Source organism: Mya arenaria, chromosome 5, assembly GCF_026914265.1.
Source record: "Mya arenaria isolate MELC-2E11 chromosome 5, ASM2691426v1".
Taxonomy (NCBI): domain Eukaryota; kingdom Metazoa; phylum Mollusca; class Bivalvia; order Myida; family Myidae; genus Mya; species Mya arenaria.
In genome coordinates this window covers 76,638,289-76,658,503 of record NC_069126.1, presented here as the reverse complement: position 1 = coordinate 76,658,503, position 20,215 = coordinate 76,638,289, and the positions used below count along the sequence as shown (strand labels likewise).

Sequence of the window (20,215 nt, the reverse complement as noted above, 5' to 3'; positions counted from 1 at the left end):
AATACGGTACGGTACGGTACGGTACGGTACGATATGGTACGATACGATACGATACGATACGAAACTATATGGTACGATATGGTACGATACGATACGGTACAATACGATACGATACGAATACGATACGATACGAATACGAATACGAAACGATACGATACGATACAATATGATACGATACGATGGGAACTATACGATACGATACGAATACGATAAGATAGAAACGATACGATACGATACGATACGATAAAATACGATACGAATACGATTACGATATGATACGAATACAATACGATACGATACGATACGATACGATACGATACGATACGATACGATACGATACGATACGATGCGATACGATACGATGCGATGCGAAACGATACGATACGATACGATGCGATACGATACGATGCGATACGATACGATTCGATACTATTAATTTATTGCGTAAAACATTATACTGTGTCCATAGCATATAAACATACAATGTGCAATAAATGGGGAAGCTCACAAACAGTAATAATTAGTAACCAATTACTTAATTAAGTGGTATCAGTTATTATATAACAGCCTCCCTTATCTGATTGACAAAGTATACATATTTTGCTTAATTATATAATTATCGTCTTTGTTAAATTGCGGCATAGAAGATTCTACTAAGTCTACTGACAATGTTTGATTTATACATTTATAATTAATCAATGATGAAAACTATCATATCAACTATATATAAAAAAAATCTTAAGTAGTGTATGATACATATATATATATAGCACTTTCAAAATGCTTTAAAACTATTCCTGGTTTTCCGGGTTATTTTCCGGGGAATAAACCTGTCTAATTAGGGAGCAAGACAAATCGGCCCCTTACCAAATCGGCCTACTACCAAATCGGCCCCTAAGACGTTTCGGCCCTGCCATTTCGTCCCCTTAATTAAAATGACTCGAGACGTTTCGGCCCCTTAGTGATTTTTAACAGAGACATTTCGGCCCCTTAATTTTATTTTATTTTTTATCTTGAGTATAAAGAAAAACATTGTAGGTCGTCTTATAAATGTAAATGAGATCTGTAAATAAGTTGTAAATAAAGTCTTTAAATTTACAAATAGACAAATATGCATGAAAAACATTGATAGGACTGATATAAAAATATAATTAAAATCTAAATAAATATTAACCCTGATTTTAATATAAAATGTTAGAAAATCTAAGAAAGTTTATATGTTATAAATGTTAATTATTAATTGATCATTAAAGACTTCAAAGAAAATGTATGGCTATGTTTACCGCCGAGTACTCCCATAACTCATATAATTTAGATTAAAATGCACGTGGCGCCAAAGGTATATCAAAGCATTGACACTGGACTGGCATTCGTGGTTTTTATTTTGCTATCATTCCTGATTACACGCGTGTTTGACTTGTGATTCCCTAGTATAAAATGTTTGCTATGTTTCTTTGTTATGTTTATTGTATCATAAACGGAAGTGTTTAAACATAATTCTGTTGATCCTTAGAACATACGCGATGTACATATTCTTGTTCGTTTTGTGTTGTATGTACCACGCAGCATGAACCTTGCGGTATATATAACACTGGAATCATTACCTTTTTATATTATACCTTAATATCGATAACATTCTCACAATATTTTTTATCAAACTTATGATACAATAGAACTTATGTTATAGCCACATGCCATACGTACATATATGCGTTTTATGCTTAAGCAAGGTTTTTTTTAAAATGCCTTTATGTTTCAACCATTAGTTTGTTATCTGTGTGGCATACAATTGCTCCAGAATAATTATTAATTATTATTTTTAACAATTAGTGGATCATCTATACATAATTAGGAAAACATGTTGGTTTTAAAGATATGAATTGCAAACAAGTGACAACTTGGTAGTTCTACAGATATTATACAATAAATATGCATTTTAAAAAGAGTAAAACAATATATCCGTAATAAAAAAGTGAAATAATATTCTGTTTGAGGTGCGAAGAGATAATTGGTATTAATCTTTAAGTGTGAGAATTAGCGGTTGGGAAAGTCGGAACAAACCTTGTAGACGTATTTATAAGTTTGTAAACACAAAGTGTCATAATTCCAACGCCTGATAACTCTGTGGAATGTGACAATTCGCCATAAGACCATCTGTCTAAAAACACCGTTTAAGCCAGTACGGATTTGCATACGTATTAAATATAAGATTAATAATACTAGTAGTTTTTTCATCCTTACCTGATTTGAATATAAATAACTGAATTTCATAAAATGTATAACTTATGTCGAGAGCGTTACAGAGACATCAACGCCAGGATCATGGATGAGTGGGACTCATACGATTCGCATAAGGTCACCTGCGAGGAGTTCCTGAAAAATGTTGGTGCCCTCTACGGCGGGCGATAGGTGTTTGGTCAAGACTGATGTTAGACAATGGACATGTCATTATACATACTATTAGCAACATAGTTATGTATAATATTTAAAGATTATTTGAAAAAAAATGAAGTTTAAACATTTCTTCTTCAACTCTATTTCTTTTTATGAAAAAATCTCGTGAATAAATCTTTACATGTTTTCAAGTGTACAGATATTTTCATTAAATCTATTTTTATCTATACAGTACCTTTGTATACATGTATATAGCTTTGTCTATTAAAATAAAAAAATGAAATTACATGTTTTTTACTTATATTTAGAAAAAAAAAAAAAAAATAGAAATAAGGGCCGAAACGTCGCGGTAATCAGGGGCCGAAACGTCTACGGGATGCGGACGATTTGGTAAGGGGCCGAAAAGGTAACCGTTTGAGCTAGGGGCCGATTTGGTAAGGGGCCGATTTGTCTAGTAGCCTCTAATTAGTTGTATGTAGCCCTGTAGTAATCTTCTTGCACAACCTTAAAATGAGTGTCCCTCTCGACAAACAAAACGTTGTTATTGATAGTAATAAATCAAAAGAAACATTTCCCGCATTGGTAAGTCTTTGATAATTAAATATAGTAGACAGAAAAATAAGAAAGCTTCAAAAAGTATCCGAAATATATGCTTTGTCCGAATTATGTGTAAAGATGTATGTATGTATGTATTTCTTAAGACCTTGCGGTCAAGGAAACCCGTGAAAGTGCAAGCACTTATTTCCAACGGGGTGCTTTGTTTTTGCTGAAGGGATAGCACGCTGAAGTCAAGAGACAGTGGTGGTATACAAGGAAGCCCAGGTGCGATACCCTAGCTCTTTTTCGAAAAGACCCCTTGGTTCTTTTACGTGCTCGGTGTAAATCACCGATACACGGGGTACAACTTTCCTGGGTTAAACCAGTGCTGAGTACACCACTTTTCCAAGCACTACCCTTAAAATGCCAAGCACCAGGCAAGGGAGCTACATGTACTTGTACCAACTTTTAACGTCTTTTGGTATGATGCAGCCAGTGATCGAACCCACTAGCTCCCGCTCTGTAGGCGGACACTTAACCACTAGGCCACAGAGACAGTTATCCAGTACTATTTTTCCTTTTTTGGACCCACACCACAAATATGTTTATAATGTGGATCAGATAGGAGATGTATATCGTTAAGAATTTATATACAATTGTAACGCTTGTGCTTGTGTTTGATCACTTTATTATTAATTAATTATTAACTCATTAAAATCCTACCAGGTGGGGTACAACAGAAGTGGGAACTAGTCGTTTCAAACCCTCTGATTTTCGGTCATTTTGTAACCTTTAAAAAGTCATTTCGTACCTCACTTAAAAGTCATTTCATAACAGGAATGCACAAAGAACTTTGCACCTCTTGATTATCTTGAAACCAACCGACTGATCAAGTTATTTCAAACCTCGTGCAGGCTTAATAACAACCTCATTTAAGATGCACTATTACTCCCAAATAAGTTTTAACACATTTAATACCATTGTTTTAATATACCCAAAAGGATATACTCAACAAATGTCAAAAACAATGATGCTTATGAAGGAAACCAAGTTTAATTCTAAAGAAATGTGCAGAAAACACGATATTTCTGTCTTATGAGACCATAGTAAATCGCAGTAAATCTTTTAGCATTCACCAATCATTTAATATTTTTGCATTTTCAGCTATTAAAAACACATATAATATTGTTAATAGCAATTAATATTTTCCATAAATGCATTATTTAGTAAGTAGTTGAAGGTTTATCAGTCAAAATTTATATTTGTTTTACATGTGTATATATTGATTTTGAAGAAGAGTGTCACTTTAAAGAATCTGCTATAATTGCTATCCGAGGGTTACAAAATGATTTAAGATATATATATGTATTTTAACTTATTGAGTCTATATACACTTAATTATTGTATTTCATATGATAAAATAACTTTAAAGATAAATAAAATATAGATTACAAAAAATGACTTTAGATCAGGAGCACAATGACTATTTAATGGTAATGAAATAACTGAAAATCAGAGAGTACAAATTGATTGAAAACTGCAGAGGTCATACCGATACAAAGATATTCCACTAACAGGTTCCACTACAAAGGAAGACAACAACAAAGTCTTCCTTTGTACATTATATTGTTAAGATGCTAAGCCTGAGCTACAATTTGTTTTCTTTTCAACTCTACATCATTCACATTATAACAAGGCAAAGAGCTGTAAATGGGTTATAGGTGTACTCAATGCAGAAAAAAAAACCTTTCTCTGGTACTTTACTGTGAGTCAGTGTGTATTCATTGGGTTGAAGTGCTTAAGTGTGTGAGTTTCATCAGATTGTAGAAATAACTTATTTTCTCTGTAATCATAAACTCTAATTTGCAGCATCAACGATGGGTTGAGGAGGTCCAGTTTGTGAGCTACCAGGCCCCACCCACTGACCTGACTGACAAGGGACAGTACGAGGAATGGCTGGAGAGGCTGAAGTTTATAGAGGCGGACATCCACTGGCTGCTGCAGTTGCCACATGCAAAGTTTTGGTGCCAGGTTGGTATCTTTGCATAGTCATTATAAGTTATATAACTATTTAATTTATAGACATATACTGGTACTGTTTTGGAGAGTGCTGAAGGTTTAAAAGACCTCCATTGTTTACAGACTTATAATTTTAGTTTTTTGTTTACATGATTATATGTATATTATTTATTTATCTTTTTACGTACAAACTAAGCAGAATTTCAAAGAAATTCAAAAGTTGAAAAAGTATATTATCCCTTATTTGCATAAACCTCTTATTTGTAACAGGCAATATTTGACTCGAGTCTTCATAGATGTCTAGATAGCTACCTGAGGTTTGCCCCAAGGTCATATGAGACTATACACAAGTTGCCCTCGGCTGCCAAGGAGACCCATGATGAAGTTCACAGGCTCATCTTCCTGTCCTGTCTGAGAATGGCTACTTACAAGGAGTCGAAGGTAGAGATAAATACCTATGTTTTATATTATGTTTAAATTTTCACACATTCGATGGTATCATCTTACTTTGAATGTACTGTTATTCGTTTATAGACTGGGAACAGGGGTTCTAAAGTTCAGATTTAATCCTAAAATCAGGATTGCGAGCTTTCAACTTCAGACTATTGTACTGTGTTGTACAGTTTGTTTTTTGTTTGGACTTTGCATCTGAAACATTAGAAAATACATTGGAATGAAGTTAAAATAAATGACTTTGGAAACAATTTCAAAGGGGGTGGATACCGGTGGAATACTAGTACCTCATACTCAAAAGGCCATTTTCAGGTTTGACAATTATCAGCTGTTAGAACCCCTGCTTGTATTGAAGTACACTTTAACATATACCAGCCTGGTATATGTTAAAGTGTACTTCAATACAAGCAGGGGTATTACCAGCAGTAATGAATATGAAAAAGAGTACATTACACAATAAATAAATGTTCACTGTACTTTTTTTTTTTGCTTTGCTTGAAAAATTTAGATACTAGTATTGCCTTTTTGCCATAGTATGGGATAAAAACAACCTTTGAGTTTTGTTGTTGATCACCAAGCTGGACAATGGGTTTCTTAGGGTAATCAGGTTTCTCTCACAGTGAAATTTAACACCTAATACTCTCCTAATATTGTTTATAAGTTTAAAATTCATTTCAGGAGTGTTACATTACACCAAGTGTGTTCGGAGAGATCCTGTACGAGAATTTCCTGTTTGACATCCCCAAAATGCTGGACCTGTGTGTGCTATATGGGGCTGGGAACAAGCAGCTACTGGCCCGTATGATTGACAACATCTTCACCCAACAGCCCGGCTATCACCAGGACTTGGCTGATACCATCAACACTCTCTCCCAAGTAACTCAGTGATTCGTTTGGCTTATCATAGCTCCAGAATGATAATAGCATTTGATATTAAATTACTGTTGATCATATTCATTGTTGTCATTCTAGTATTTGATCTTAAACTCTCAGAAACATTGATTTATTAAATTAAGATTTTGGTGAAAAGGCCTCGAAAAAATAATAAACATTATCTTTCCAATTACAAGGTGTAAGGTTCTATTTGCCTTTTAATAACTAAAATGGTGAAGTTTTGACATTTTATTAGAGTCTCTAGTCTTTTCCTAGTTTTTACACTACCTGTATATTGAGCATCGTTATTGAGAAGTTATTTGATTTATAAAGATAGGTTTAAAAATATATAAACATATGTATTATTTTCATTCTTGTGAGTTTTATCTAATTCATTTTATTATCTTGATAGGTTTTTGACAACATCACTACCAAATGTGGTATACAGGTAGAATCTGGCTCGCAGTCACCTCAGAAACTGGGTGAGCTGGGCACCAAGAAGGCTTCCTTACTTACCATGTCAACTGCAGAGTTCCGGGATATTATCTTCTACCTGTCCGACATTGGTGTGACCTTGACCTCATTTCTGGATGTTTTCCCAGAAGCATGTCAAGCGTTTCATGACAGTGATTTCCTCGTGCGACTTCCGGGGTTTTACGATGCAGTGGTCCCGGAGGTGTTTGCTGCATTGAAACAGAGGGAGCTCAATATTGGGTACATGAATGTTATGCTCCATAATTTGTCATTATATAGCATGTATATGTAAAAGATTTTTTTTTTTCATAATTTGTCTAAATTAATGTACACTATTTGATTTGAAGGATAGCATGATACCCAACCCCTTACCATTTAGGCAAAAAATTTGCTCTTAATAATGTTTGTATTGATAACTTACTTAAGACATAACAGCACTTTCACTTGATCTTTAAGTTTATTTCTATCATTGCCAACTTTGGAGCTTATCAGGGTAACGACGGTCTCTATCGATTTCTCCTCTCAGTGCAATAGTAGCGTTAAGATACGCTAGTTTAGCACTTATTTATCTACTGGACGCAGTGTAAGATTAGGCAGGTCAGAAATACAGAATTTATGAGGGTCATAAAGTTGACCCGTCCTTTTATTTTAAGTTGCAATAGAAAATTTCAGTTTTGGACGATTTTAGATCTAGCCATAATTAGGTAGAGCTGTTCTATAGGAAAACGTTAGTTAGAACTGAAATATCAAATAATCTCTGATAAATTTACTTCTTTTACATATTATATTCTGTGTCTTTTTGTGGAAGTCTATAATTGATTGTTTATCAAGACATTTAATTGGGGCCATTTCCACACCTTTATTTTAACATTTTGGTTATTTTTCTTATAGCAGTGTAACACAAAATTGTGTTTGAAATTTCGGAAAGGAACAGCTAAAATGAAATATTAACTGCAGTTAATATCATTTAGTACCGGTCTTTAACGATAAAAGTTAAAATGTCATTAATCTTGTATTGACAATAAGACAGATTTACCCTTTTATTCCATAACAACACGTTAATATAATGGCAATTTGACATGTTATGAACACCTAGTGCACTCGTTACTAAAAATATGTCGACAAAATTCCATGTAAGACATTTCTTGCCTAATCAAAATAATTATAATTATAAACATGTTTGGTTGAGTGCAAAATGGTAGAGCAAAATGTTTACCATTAAGAATTATAGAACTTAAGCATTACTAATGAACATGTTGACTCGATGTAGATATGTAAATTATTATCTTTGAATACCCTTATTTATTATGTTTCATAGCCAATATGTATTTCCAAAATTGCCAATGAAACTTGAAACATTAATATTTTATAAGAAAAGTGTTACGTTTTAACTGTCTGTAATAGTGATTGCGATTAACAATGGGAATTATTTTTGCTAAATATATTATTTTCTTTTTTTACACAAAAACAATATATGACATTTCTTAATTACTTATGTAAATGAATAATCTAGTATCATATATAATTTCAATTATATAATAATAATAAAAGGGAAAAAAAATCCGAAATAGTCATGGAATAATTTTATTGCTATAAATGACAAACTTCGTTGCACATGTCATACCCAGTGTCAAACCTTGCCGATGGATTATTTCTATCCTGCTGTGAATGCGCCGCGGGGTGGGCCATAAAACCATTATCGTACAGTTGAATACACATGTTCTGGGCATCGATTTTCTTCAAATTTTACATAAATGTTCAAAAAGGACCAAAAGATATTTAAAACTTCATTATTTCGAAAAGTGCATTTGTAAGAGAAAAAAATTCTGCATCGTAATCCGCTGGAAGCTAAGCGATCGGATGTCTATAATAACTTTAAATGGCAAAACAATTTTTAGCTCTTTCTTATTTCAATGTAACTTTTAATGACCAACAAAACCCTTAAAAAGGACCAAAATGTAAAAACCATACAAATTATACAAAACCATCATCTTAAAGGGCAAGAATTATCCTAATATATATGTAGGAAGTAAGTTGATCTGTTGAAAGACTAAGTTTAGAGAACTTTCGCTTCAGCGGATTTCTCCAAAGTTGGCAATGATTTTTGGGGTTGACCCAGCAGCTAGTTAAATAAATGGGTAGCCATTGATTCAATGTTAAAGAAGGAGCTGTTGGAGGGGAGAACCCATTTGCTAACTGTGTTCTAGATTGTAAAGATGTTCATATATCAAGGTGTCTCATAAGTCCAGCAGGCTGGCCCTTATCTGAAAGGGATGATACAATAAAAAACAACTCTTTACTTGTACATAAATGACATTGTGATATCACCAACTGTGTATACATGTTTTTCCTGTGACTTTTAATCTGCTGATTAGAGCAAAGTAATTATTATACCCCCGACAAACTAAGTTTGAAGGGGGTATATTGGAGTCACCCTGTGGCCGATCCGTCGGTTTGGCGGTCCGTCGGTCCATTTCCTTGTCCGGAGCATAACTTAAAAACTACTGGATGGAATTGGATTAAACTTCATACAATGATAGAGCATAATGAGAGGAAGTGCAGTGTACAATAACCATAACTCTATTCTTGCTTATTACTGAGTTATTGCTCTTTGTTACTTTTTTTGTCCGGAGTATAACTTGAAAAGTACTGGATGGAATTCATTGAAACTTCATACAATGGTAAAGCACAATGAGAGGAAGTGCAGTGTTCAAGAACCATAACTCTACTTCAGCTTATTACTGAGTTATTGCCCTTTATTTGTTTTTTGCTGTCAATTTTTTTCCCAGACATTAACTTGCAAACTACTAGATGGAATTTATTAAAACTTCATACAATGGTAAAGCACAATGAGAGGAAGTGCAGTGCACAAGAACCATAACTCTATTTCAGCTTATTACAGAGTTACTGCTCTTTGTTACTTTTTTCTTGTCCAGAACATAACTTGAAAACTACTAGATGGAATTTAATAAAACTTCATATAGTGATAGATCATAATGAGAGGAATTGCAGTGTACAGGAACCACAATTCAATTTCAGCTGATTAAAGAGTTAGTGCCCTTTGTTACTTTTTCTTGTCCGGAGCATAACTTGAAAACTATTGGATGGAATTTAATAAAACTTCATACAGTGCTAGATCATACTGAGAGGGAGTGCAGTGTACAGTAACTGCAATTCTATTTCAGCTAATTACAGAGTTACTGCCCTTTGTTGTTTTTTTCTTGTCCAGAGCATAACTTGAAAAGTATTCGATGGAATTTAATAAAACTTCATACAGTGATAGATCATAATGAGAGGGAGTGCAGTATACAGGAACCGCAATTCTATTTTAGCTGACTACAGAGTTACTACCCTTTGTTACTTTTTCTTGTCCGGAGCATAACTTGAAAATTATTGGATGGAATTTAATGAAACTTCATACAGTGATAGATCATAATGAGAGGGAGTGCAGTGTACATGAACCGCAATTCTATTTCAGCTAATTACAGAGTTACTGCCCTTTGTTACTTTTTCTTGTCTGGAGCATAACTTGAAAGCTATTGGATGAAATTTAATGAAACTTCATACAGTGATAGATCATAATGAGAGGAAGTGCAGTGTACAGGAAAAGCAATTATATTTCAGCTAATTGCAGAGTTACTGCCCTTTGTTACTTTTTTCTTGTCCGGAGCATAACTTGAAAAAGTATTGGATGGAATTTAATAAAACTTCATACAGTGATAGATCATAATGAGAGGGAGTGCAGTGTACAGGAATCGCAATAATATTTCAGCTAATTACAGAGTTACTGCCATTTGTTACTCTTTCTTGTCTGGATCATAATTTGAAAACTATTGGATGGAATTTAATAAATCTTCATTCGGTGATAGATCATAATGAGAGGAAGTGTAGTGTACAGGAACCACAATTCTATTTCAGCCAATTACAGAGTTATTGCCCTTTGTTACTTTTTTCTTGTCCGTAGCATAACTTGAAAACTACCGGATGGAATGTAATAAACCTTTATACAGTGGTACAGCACAATGAGAAGGAGTTCAATGTACATGAATCACTACACTTTTTTAGCAAATTACAGAGTTATTGCCTTTTTCTGTGGGTTTTTTTGTCAAACTTTTGTCCGGACAGTAACTTGAAAACTACTAGATGGAATAGCATAAAACTTTATACAATGATAAATCATAATGAGAGGCGGCGTTCGGGGGTATTAATCACATTCAGCGATAGCTCTAGTTAAGTTTCGAAATTCTGAATTGACTTTCCTGGACCATTATTTTCCTCATTTGTAGAGATAAGAAGGAATTGAAAAAGAAGTTGTTAGAGGGGAGGACCCACCTACTAACTGTGTTCCAGACTGTCATCGCCCACTGCTGTATACAACCACTACTAGAGAAGACGTGAGTTATGTTACATGGCAGTCCTTAGATAAACAATACTTGTCTTTCTGTTATTGTTTAATCTTGGATATTAACAGTCATGCGGTGTATTGTAATACCTGTTGTGATTAAAACATATTTTAATGTCCTTTTATATTAACAGTTTCAATATATACAACTCTTGTATGATTTGCCAGAAAAGAAATAATCATTGCATTATTATCAGAGAAAATGTATAACTTTATTTCCAGGGGTGTGACAATGGATTATGTGGAAGACTACCTTCACCTCATGTCAACTGTGCTGAATGATAGGAGGTAATGCAATCTTTTATTTTGGCAACAGGTTTAGATATATTAAAAGAGTGCTTGTGATACTTTTGTACTGGTATGTGTAGTGTACTTTGCAGAATTGGCAGTGGTCTTGAAAGTAGGTTGCAAACCCTGTTTCATGTAAACAGGTGCACTAACAGCCCCCTCCACAAAATACTTTCGTCATGATTTTGTAGATGTAATTCCTGTTCGCCTTACCATGATGAGCCTACTTATACCTGTATGAGGAAGATCACAATTGTTCATAAATCCTGGATACCCTCTACTTTATAAACTTACACATACCTGGCTAATACACAGCACTCAGAGTAGATCACATGTACACTTACAAGTGTTTTTTGCAACCTCACTATTTATAAAAGTGATCTATGATACACAGGTTTTATAGTAATGCAGGTTAATTAAGCTCAAATAATTTCATCTTGAATTTGATTTCATGAGCTGCCAAATACATTTCTAATTACATTTAAAGAGCATAACCTTTCTCATATTTTGTTTTTCTCTTTAATAATTGAAGGAAAATTTTCAGGTTTCTGGCAGACTATGAGAGTGTTCTCAGTTTCCAAGGTGACCTGGATATTCTTATGCAGGCTTCTGGGGATGTGTATCCTTTCAATAACTGAATGAACATTATGACGAAAACATCCTCCAAGAACAAGTTTTCTGACGATATTTATTATGTCTCCCCCTCTCTGGGGGAGACATATTGTTTTTGCCCTGTCCGTCAGTCCGGTAGTCTGTCAGTCCGTCAGTCCTTCCGTACGTCACACTTCGTTTCCGATCGATAACTGGAAAACCGCATGACCTAGGATCACCAAACTTGGTAGGGAGGTTGGTCGTGAGGTGTAGAGGATCCCTATTGTTTTTGGGGTCACTAGGTCAAAGGTCAAGGTCGCGGCGACCCCCAATATTAAAAACATTTCTGCTCAAAATCTTGAGAACGGTTTGACCTAGGTTCACCGAACTTGGTAGGGGGGTTGGTCATGAGGTGTAGAAGATCCCTATTGTTTTTGGGGTCACTAGGTCAAAGGTCAAGGTCGCGGCGACCCCCAATGTAAAAAACATTTCCGCTCAATATCTTGAGAATGGTTTGACCTAGGTTCACCAAACTTGGTAGGGAGGTTGATCATGAGGTTTAGAAAACTCCTATATTTTGGAGGGTCACAAGGTCAAAGGTCAACGTCGCTGTGACCTCTAATGTAAAAAATATTTCCGTGCAATATCAGGAGAATGCTTTGATCTAGGTTCACCAAACTTTGAAGTGAGGTTGGTCATGATGTCTAGATGATCCCAATTGTTTTGGGGGTAACAAGGTCAATAGTCAAGGTCGTGGTGACCTTCCATGTAAAAATCATTTGCGTGTAATATCTTTATGTCTCCCCCATTCATGGGGAGACATATTGTTTTTGCCCTGTCCGTCAGTCAGTCCATCAGTCTGTCAGTCAGTCAGTCAGTACGTCACACTTCGTTTCCGCCCAATAACTATAGAACTCTTAGACCCAGGAACTTCATACTTGGTATGCTAGTTGGTCATGACTAGTAGATGACCCCTATTGAATTTGGGGTCACTAGGTCAAAGATCAGGGTCAACGTGACCTTGAGGTGAAGAAACGGTTTCCACTCAATAACTAAAGATCCTTTGGGTCCAGGAACTTCATACTTGGTATGCTAGTTGTTCATGACTATTAGATGACTCCTATTGATTTTGAGATCAAAAGGTCAAAGGTCAAGGTTACCTTCAGTTAAAAAATGTTATGTTGGCAGTGACCTTAAGCTTAAAATGGTTTCTGCTCAATAACTAAAGAAAGCTTGTACCCAGGAACTTCATAGTTGTTCATGACTAGTAGATGACTCCTATTGATTTTGAGATCAGTAGGTCAATGGTCAAGGTCACCGTGACCTTGAGGTGAAGAAACTGTTTCCGCTCAATAACTAGAGAACGCTTGCAACCAGGAATTTCATACTTGGTATGCTAGTTGGTCATGACTAGAAGATGACCCATATTGATTTTGAGATCACTAGGTCAAAGGTCAAGGTTGCCATGACCTTGAAGTGAAGAAAAAGTTTCCGCTCAATAACTAAAGATCCTTTGGTTTCAGGAACTTCATACTTGGTAAGCTAGTTGTTCATGACTAGAAGATGACCCCTATTGATTTTCAGATCAAAAGGTCAAAGGTCAAGGTTACCTTCAGGTAAAAAATGATACGTTGGCGGTGACCTTAAGCTTAAAAATGGTTTCTGCTCAATAACTTAAGAACGCTTGTACCCAGGAACTTCATTCTTGGTACGCTAGTCGGTCATGACTAGTAGATGACCCCTATTGATTTTGAGATCAGTAGGTCAAAGGTCAAGGTTGCCATGACCTTGAGTTGAAGAAATGGTTACCGCTCAGTAACTAAAGAACACTTGCACCCAAGAACTTAATACTTGGTATGCAAGTTGGTTATGTAGATGATCCCTATTGATGTTGTGATCAGTAGGTAAAAGGTCATGGTCACGATGACTGTGAGCTGAAAAATGGTTTCCGATCAATAATTGAATAACGCTTGCGCCCAGGAACTTCATACAATGCAAACTTCGTTTACATTTTCCATGATTAATCAACAACACTTTCTTCTCTTCACTATTTAATATAATCGAATAAACCAAACTTCACTGTTGGTTTGTCTCCAGTCCAAAGTTACAAATTTCATGTCCATCATTTATTTTTTCTCAGCTACGACCACACAATAGGGGAGACAAGCGCTTTTTCAAAAAAGCAATCTCTAGTTACCGTACTCGTTGCATAGCTAAAATACTTGTTCTTCTTTATCTAGTATCAGGTTAATTGTAAAGTCAGTTGAAAAACGACATACATGTATATACCGTGGTAAACTATGAAATAAAAAGTTCTCATTCAAATAAAGCAATGATGTTCAATGACAGAATAAGTCTTACAGCAAGTCTGCAATAAACTTCTCATATTAAGAAATTCCTTAACACCTCTTAGTGATGAAACCAGAATACAGTACATCAAGGAAGCTGTGAACATCGCATTTGCGACCTACGGGAAACGCAAGGCCCCTAAAGGAGCCATGAACCGAGGGGGTAGGAAGAGCCCGGATGGGTCTGTGGGGCCCCTGGAAGGGGCTACAGGAGGTGCCACTGCTGCCGTACAGCCAGGTGCTTATCAGGTGGAGGATCATGTGAGTGTTGATTAGTATTTTTTGACCATGAGTTGGGTAAAAACATATGTTCATATGGTTAACCATGTTCTATATAGGATATCCGATATATTTTGTGCAATTATCATTAGTAGGGCTGAAGCCTTTCCACATGTATGTATTTTTCATAACATGAACAAATTTCCTCATGTAGATAAAAATTATAAGTATCATTCAATCAGTTCCATGGTTATATCATGTACTGGTACTGTAAGGTCATGTGACACTGCTGCTATTTGATCACAAAGTTGGAGCATTGGGAAACTAACCAACAGGAGTATTTATAGGACAGCGGTGCCTCGTCTGCCCCAGCTGTTACGGGAGTTCAGCTGGACTCTCTCATCTCCTCTATCAAGGATCTGCTTCCTGAATTAGGAGAAGGATTCATTGAGGTAGGGGACAGTATTCAATATAAGTATTCTGTACTGAGTATTGTATACCCTGATCATTTGATAATGCCTCAGTGATTCCATTCATTCGATTGGCCACCTATTTTTACAGTTCAATCAAAACATTGAAAAAGGCCCATGGTCTCCTGTTTGTGGTAAAAGAGAGGTTGCGTAACCCTACTTGTATGTGTAAATAGGGACTACTTTTTGTGCGCTACTTCATCCAGGTATGTGTACAATGTACAGGTTTAAGAAAAAGCATGTACAAGATTACGAGGAAAGGGATTTTGAAGAGTATCAGTTATGCTACAAGTACAAAAAGATTTCGCAAATCACTTATAAAAATATAGCTTTTATCTATACGTGTAGCTACACACCTACGTTACCTACATGACTTTCAGTTGTGTTTGGAGGAACTTAACTACGACATGGAGAGGGTGATCAATGCCATGCTAGAGGACAATCCTCCCCCATCACTGCGGGAGGTGGACAGGCTACTGCCCAGGTACCATCATATCAGAAGATTTTAGATTTAAGATTGAAACCTGTGTGGGAAGTTAAGATTCTTCACAGGTGATAATCCACTAAGGCCTCAGGCAACAGAAAAGTCATCTACCTCTCTATGAATTTAAACAAATGACCTAAAAAATGATGAGGTGTTGCAGTTTGTGGATTTGTAATTGATTTTAATTTAAATTTAGCGCAATTTTACCTGTTTTGCAATCTTTCATATCTTAGCTCTTATTACTTATTAGTGATACTTTTTCAACTTATTTTACGTATTCTTTCTCTTTTAAGTATTCTTTCTCTTTTAATAAACCTGGCATTTAAAATTCATATAATTGTACATCGTGAACCTTAAATGAGACTGTATTGTTTTCCTGTACAGGAAGAAAAGGGCCCCTTCACCTCCGAGTCTCCTGCACGAGAGGAAGAACATCTACGATTACGATGAATTTGATGTGTTCCATAGAGACGACATAGACAAACAGAAGATACGCCATGGAAAAGCGTACGTGTCACGTAACTACCGTGTCACATATGGATGTAAATTTGTTAAGAAAGGAAAAGCTTTAGTAATTATACACATGACTTTATAGTTGACTGAAGCTTGGTCCTTATTTTGTGTATCATTCATGGCTGTTAATGGTGTATCATTCATGGCTGTTAATGGTGTATCATTCATGGCTGTTAATGGTGTATCATTCATGGCTGTTAATGGTGTATCATTCATGGCTGTTAATGGTGTATCATTCATGGCTGTTAATGGTGTATCATTCATGGCTGTTAATGGTGTATCATTCATGGTTGTTAATGGTGTATCATTCATGGCTGTTAATGGTGTATCATTCATGGTTGTTAATGGTGTATCATTCATGGCTGTTAATGGTGTATCATTCATGGCTGTTAATGGTGTATCATTCATGGCTGTTAATGGTGTATCATTCATGGCTGTTAAGGGTGTATCATTCATGGCTGTTAATGGTGTATCATTCATGGCTGTTAAGGGTGTGCAATTCATGGTTGTTGGAGGCTTTAAAACCCATGACCTCAACCTGAATCCATTTTCAGTTGATAAAAACTTGCATTGATAACAATTTTGAAAATAAATGAACCTTAATACTAGTTTAGAGTTACAGAAATTGACAAAAATCTTGCAAGGTTGATTCTGATGATGTATGTCTTTTTTATACAAATAGAGAGAAGACTGAGAACATCGTGATAGGGGACAAGACAGCCCTGAGAGAAATCAATGACAATATCAGCAAGGACTACGGGGTTGTGGTTGACATTGTGGAAGAGAGGGTGCCCCCTGCCCAACCCCCAATTTCAGCTGACACTGGGGAGGGGGAGTATACACGGGATTTGTACGAGGACGAGTATGATGATACATATGATACGAACGTGGTCGGCGCTGATGATGCAGATTCTGCTGACGAGCTTACAAATCTTAGGTATGTGTGGCTGATGTCTTGGGGTTCCCAGACTGTAATATTGTACATCTATATGAAAGATAAGAAGAAAAAAAGATGTTTTTGAGGCCTGAGCAGTGACTGGGGACAAAATCCTATTGAGAAAATAGTTCATCAGAAAAATCTTTGGGATTACTGGTATGTCGAAATTTGGTGAGACAAAAATAAGAAAATTTTAAATATTTGTTTGATCAAAATCAAAAAGCTCAAACAGAATTAACGCAGTGATAATTTTTTATAGTTTATAATTTGCTCATAATTTCAACTTAACGATTGAAAACATGATGAGGCTTATTTATAATCGCTCTCCGGCAAGGCCATTGCGGCAAGTGCTCCGATAAGATTGTTAGTCACTTGAGGTATTTGGAGCATAGTGCATAGACAAAATGTAAGAGCTACCCTGGTTCTTTAACCAGTGTATAGCACTGTAACACGAGACACTCATTTAATGTCCCTCCGGGAGACGATTAGTATTTTTTAGTGGTGCGATGGGGAATCAAACCTGTGACCCCTGGATAGACAGTTTTGTGTGGTGTGATAATTTTACATTCATGGGCAGGGGATTCGGAAGATATAGAATGTTGGGGCTGCGGATGGGGTTTGGTGATAGATGGGTGTTTCCTCTTTGAGACTTGCATGTAAATGACTGTATGTGTTTTAATGATGATGAGTTGTTAATGATTATATGAGTTGAGTATGAACCTTTCCGTTCAACATTTTGAATCTTTATCTTGTCTGTTGTTCTTGTATTTTAAAGGCAAGGTATTTTCATTGCCTTGGTGTTGTCAAATCTGGCTTCAATTTTTGTTTCACACCTTATCCAACTGATAAAGCACAACATTGGCGAGACTTTTGCTCTACAGCAGACTTGTGCATGATTATTATAATATTTATTTTTTCTCCGGCAATCAGTGAAGATCGTATGGTAAATGAGTCGCAGTTTGTTGTTACTACTCAAGACTTTGTTTCTGAAGTACATGCGGGATTTCTTTTAATATGACCAAATAAAATGTGTTGATTTGTATTTCAGACCATTTACTGTACCAAGAGTGCTGGGTGGGGCGATGGTCAGTCGTGCAAAGGTGAATTATGAGAATGACTCTGAGGTAAGCATGGCAACTAGATACACAACTAGATCATTTTAATTTCAAGTTTGTTTTGAAATAAGATATGCAAAATGTTGTTCAGAATTTAGAGATTTTCAGAAAGTTACACTTTTATATAAATAGCTTCAAATAGAGACATAAGAATTGTTCTTTAAAAGTAGTATTTTACTGGTTACATTTTGAACTAGATTTACTGCTTACATATTCAAGCAATAAGCTGTCAGATTGAAATTTGACAAAAAATGTTAGGAATAGTGTTTATTTGAAGAAATATTAGGTTTCAACTGCACAATATGTAAAGTTTGTAATTTTGTATATATTTATAATCTTAATATATTGAAGTTTTAATCAAAAATAATTAAACACTTGATTGTTTTAAACATTCAATTCTTTGAAGGCAGACTGGTTGACTTGCTAGTAAGCATGAGGCAGAAGGCTGCTATAAAAAAAGGACAGGTTGCAGCACTCTTCCATAACTCTTTAGCAAAAACCCTATATACGTTTATTGCCACATGTACACTCTGTTTTTTATCAAACAGGAATCAGAGGAGGAATCACCAGGCAAAAAGAAGGACCTGTTTATAGAAGACCCAGCCAAAATCAGGGAGAGGGCAGAGGACCGTGCTCGCTGGAAGGCCAATAGGAGAGGTCAAGGTTACCAAGGACAGCAAAGTCAAGGTCAAGGCCAACCAGCTCAAGGTCAAGCCAAAAAGACCCATGATGTAAAGGGTGGACCAAAAGGTCAAGGACAAAGTAAGGAGGTACAGAGAAACAGAAAATGGAAAACTGAGCACAAAGGTGACTTCCGGCGAGCGCAGGCCGACAGGAAGAGGAAAGTGTAGGTTGCGGGGACTGTGAAGGAATTGTGTTCATGGAATTATACACTAGTGAAATGTTGCTTTTTTTAAAAAGAAACCAATTGAATGTGTTAAATCAGGCACTAGGTAGAGCTTGACTCGATAACTCTTAATGTTATTTGGCGAGTCATACACGATTCTTTCATTTGAAAATTCCAGGCGACGGTTTTGCTTATGGTTACTGGGCTGGTGTTTTCGTATAATGTTGTTGCATGTAATAAGCAGATTTTTGTTCTTATAAATTACAAAGACTATTAAAGAGGCTTTGGACTTTTGCACCATATACAAGTCAATTTCTGATTGTGATGGAAGTAATTGGTTAATACAGAAATATTTTGTTATTTATTTAAAATGAATCCTGAACTTGTTTATTTTACTAATGTTAATAATAATAATGGTATTGCTTTATTTGCACATCTCCAGTAAATTTGCAGCTTGTTGCTGTGATAATAAATCATAGAAAATTGTACGACTCTTCTTGTAGTCTAACTTAGTTCATGCTGAACATTTGATTTTGATGAAATCTTTTTAAGATGCAGCACCAAGGAATGTGTATGTAATGTCCTTGAGTATTTGGTGTTTCTCCATTCCATTGTGGTCTGCAGTTTGACTCAATGTCCAAGTCTCGAGGTCATCTTGATCCTACACTGATACAGATACATTTGTATAGATTATTGTCCATTGGGATTATGTCACAAGTTTCATGTTTGGTTGTGGAGAACTTGTGCCAAATCATTCAAGTTCCCAAGAGTATAGTTATTTGCCAGATAAAAAATCTGTGGGGGATTGCATAATTATGTTTTCAAAAGATCGGACTTCTGATGGAGACCTTGATGTTGAAGCTTGGGACATTGGATGGTATTCGTCTATATTTTTTTGTCATAACTTCAAGTCCAAAATACTATTTAAAATCACAAAGTGCTTTCATGTATTTATTTTTATATATAAAAAAATAATATTTTCATGATTATGAAATTAAAGTTCAAATCATTGAGAGATATCTCTAAACCTAATTTTTATTTTTATTTTTTGTTTGTTTCAAGTTTATTAACTTAATATGTTTTATGAATGATGGCTCTGTGTCTTGTATTAAGCTGCACATGTATTTTAGCCAAGATAAATACATACCAAAAGCTTGACACAACTAGACAGTTATTTTTGAAATCAAAAACATTTCTCCCCTATGGTTGTCTCATTCAATGTGATTGTACCATGAGCTCTACTCGTCATCT

At 35.5% G+C, this 20,215-nt stretch overlaps 1 protein-coding gene across 1 annotated transcript; it reads left to right on the top strand.

The window, feature by feature from the left end:
• The first annotated feature begins 2,838 nt into the window (after nt 1–2,838).
• On the top strand, nt 2,839–19,926 carry LOC128234573 (activating signal cointegrator 1 complex subunit 2-like). The gene is made up of 15 exons (XM_052948871.1): nt 2,839–2,976; nt 4,801–4,962; nt 5,221–5,391; nt 6,082–6,279; nt 6,689–6,990; nt 11,037–11,144; nt 11,375–11,440; nt 11,985–12,059; nt 14,445–14,640; nt 14,946–15,050; nt 15,449–15,552; nt 15,937–16,059; nt 16,748–17,002; nt 18,051–18,126; nt 18,666–19,926. The coding sequence occupies exons 1-15, from the start codon at nt 2,905–2,907 to the stop codon at nt 18,966–18,968; spliced, it is 2,316 nt and encodes a 771-aa protein (XP_052804831.1). The 5' UTR covers nt 2,839–2,904; the 3' UTR covers nt 18,969–19,926.
• Nucleotides 19,927–20,215: the final 289 nt, after the last annotated feature.

What these genes read in the sequence shown, in the direction of transcription:
- LOC128234573 (XM_052948871.1), top strand. Translation starts at nt 2,905, where the DNA reads ATGAGTGTCCCTCTCGACAAACAAAACGTTGTTATTGATAGTAATAAA. An exon ending in CTACTTACAAGGAGTCGAAG is followed by an intron (nt 5,392 to 6,081) that starts GTAGAGATAAAT and finishes AATTCATTTCAG; the next exon opens with GAGTGTTACATTACACCAAG. An exon ending in GACGAGCTTACAAATCTTAG is followed by an intron (nt 17,003 to 18,050) that starts GTATGTGTGGCT and finishes TTTGTATTTCAG; the next exon opens with ACCATTTACTGTACCAAGAG.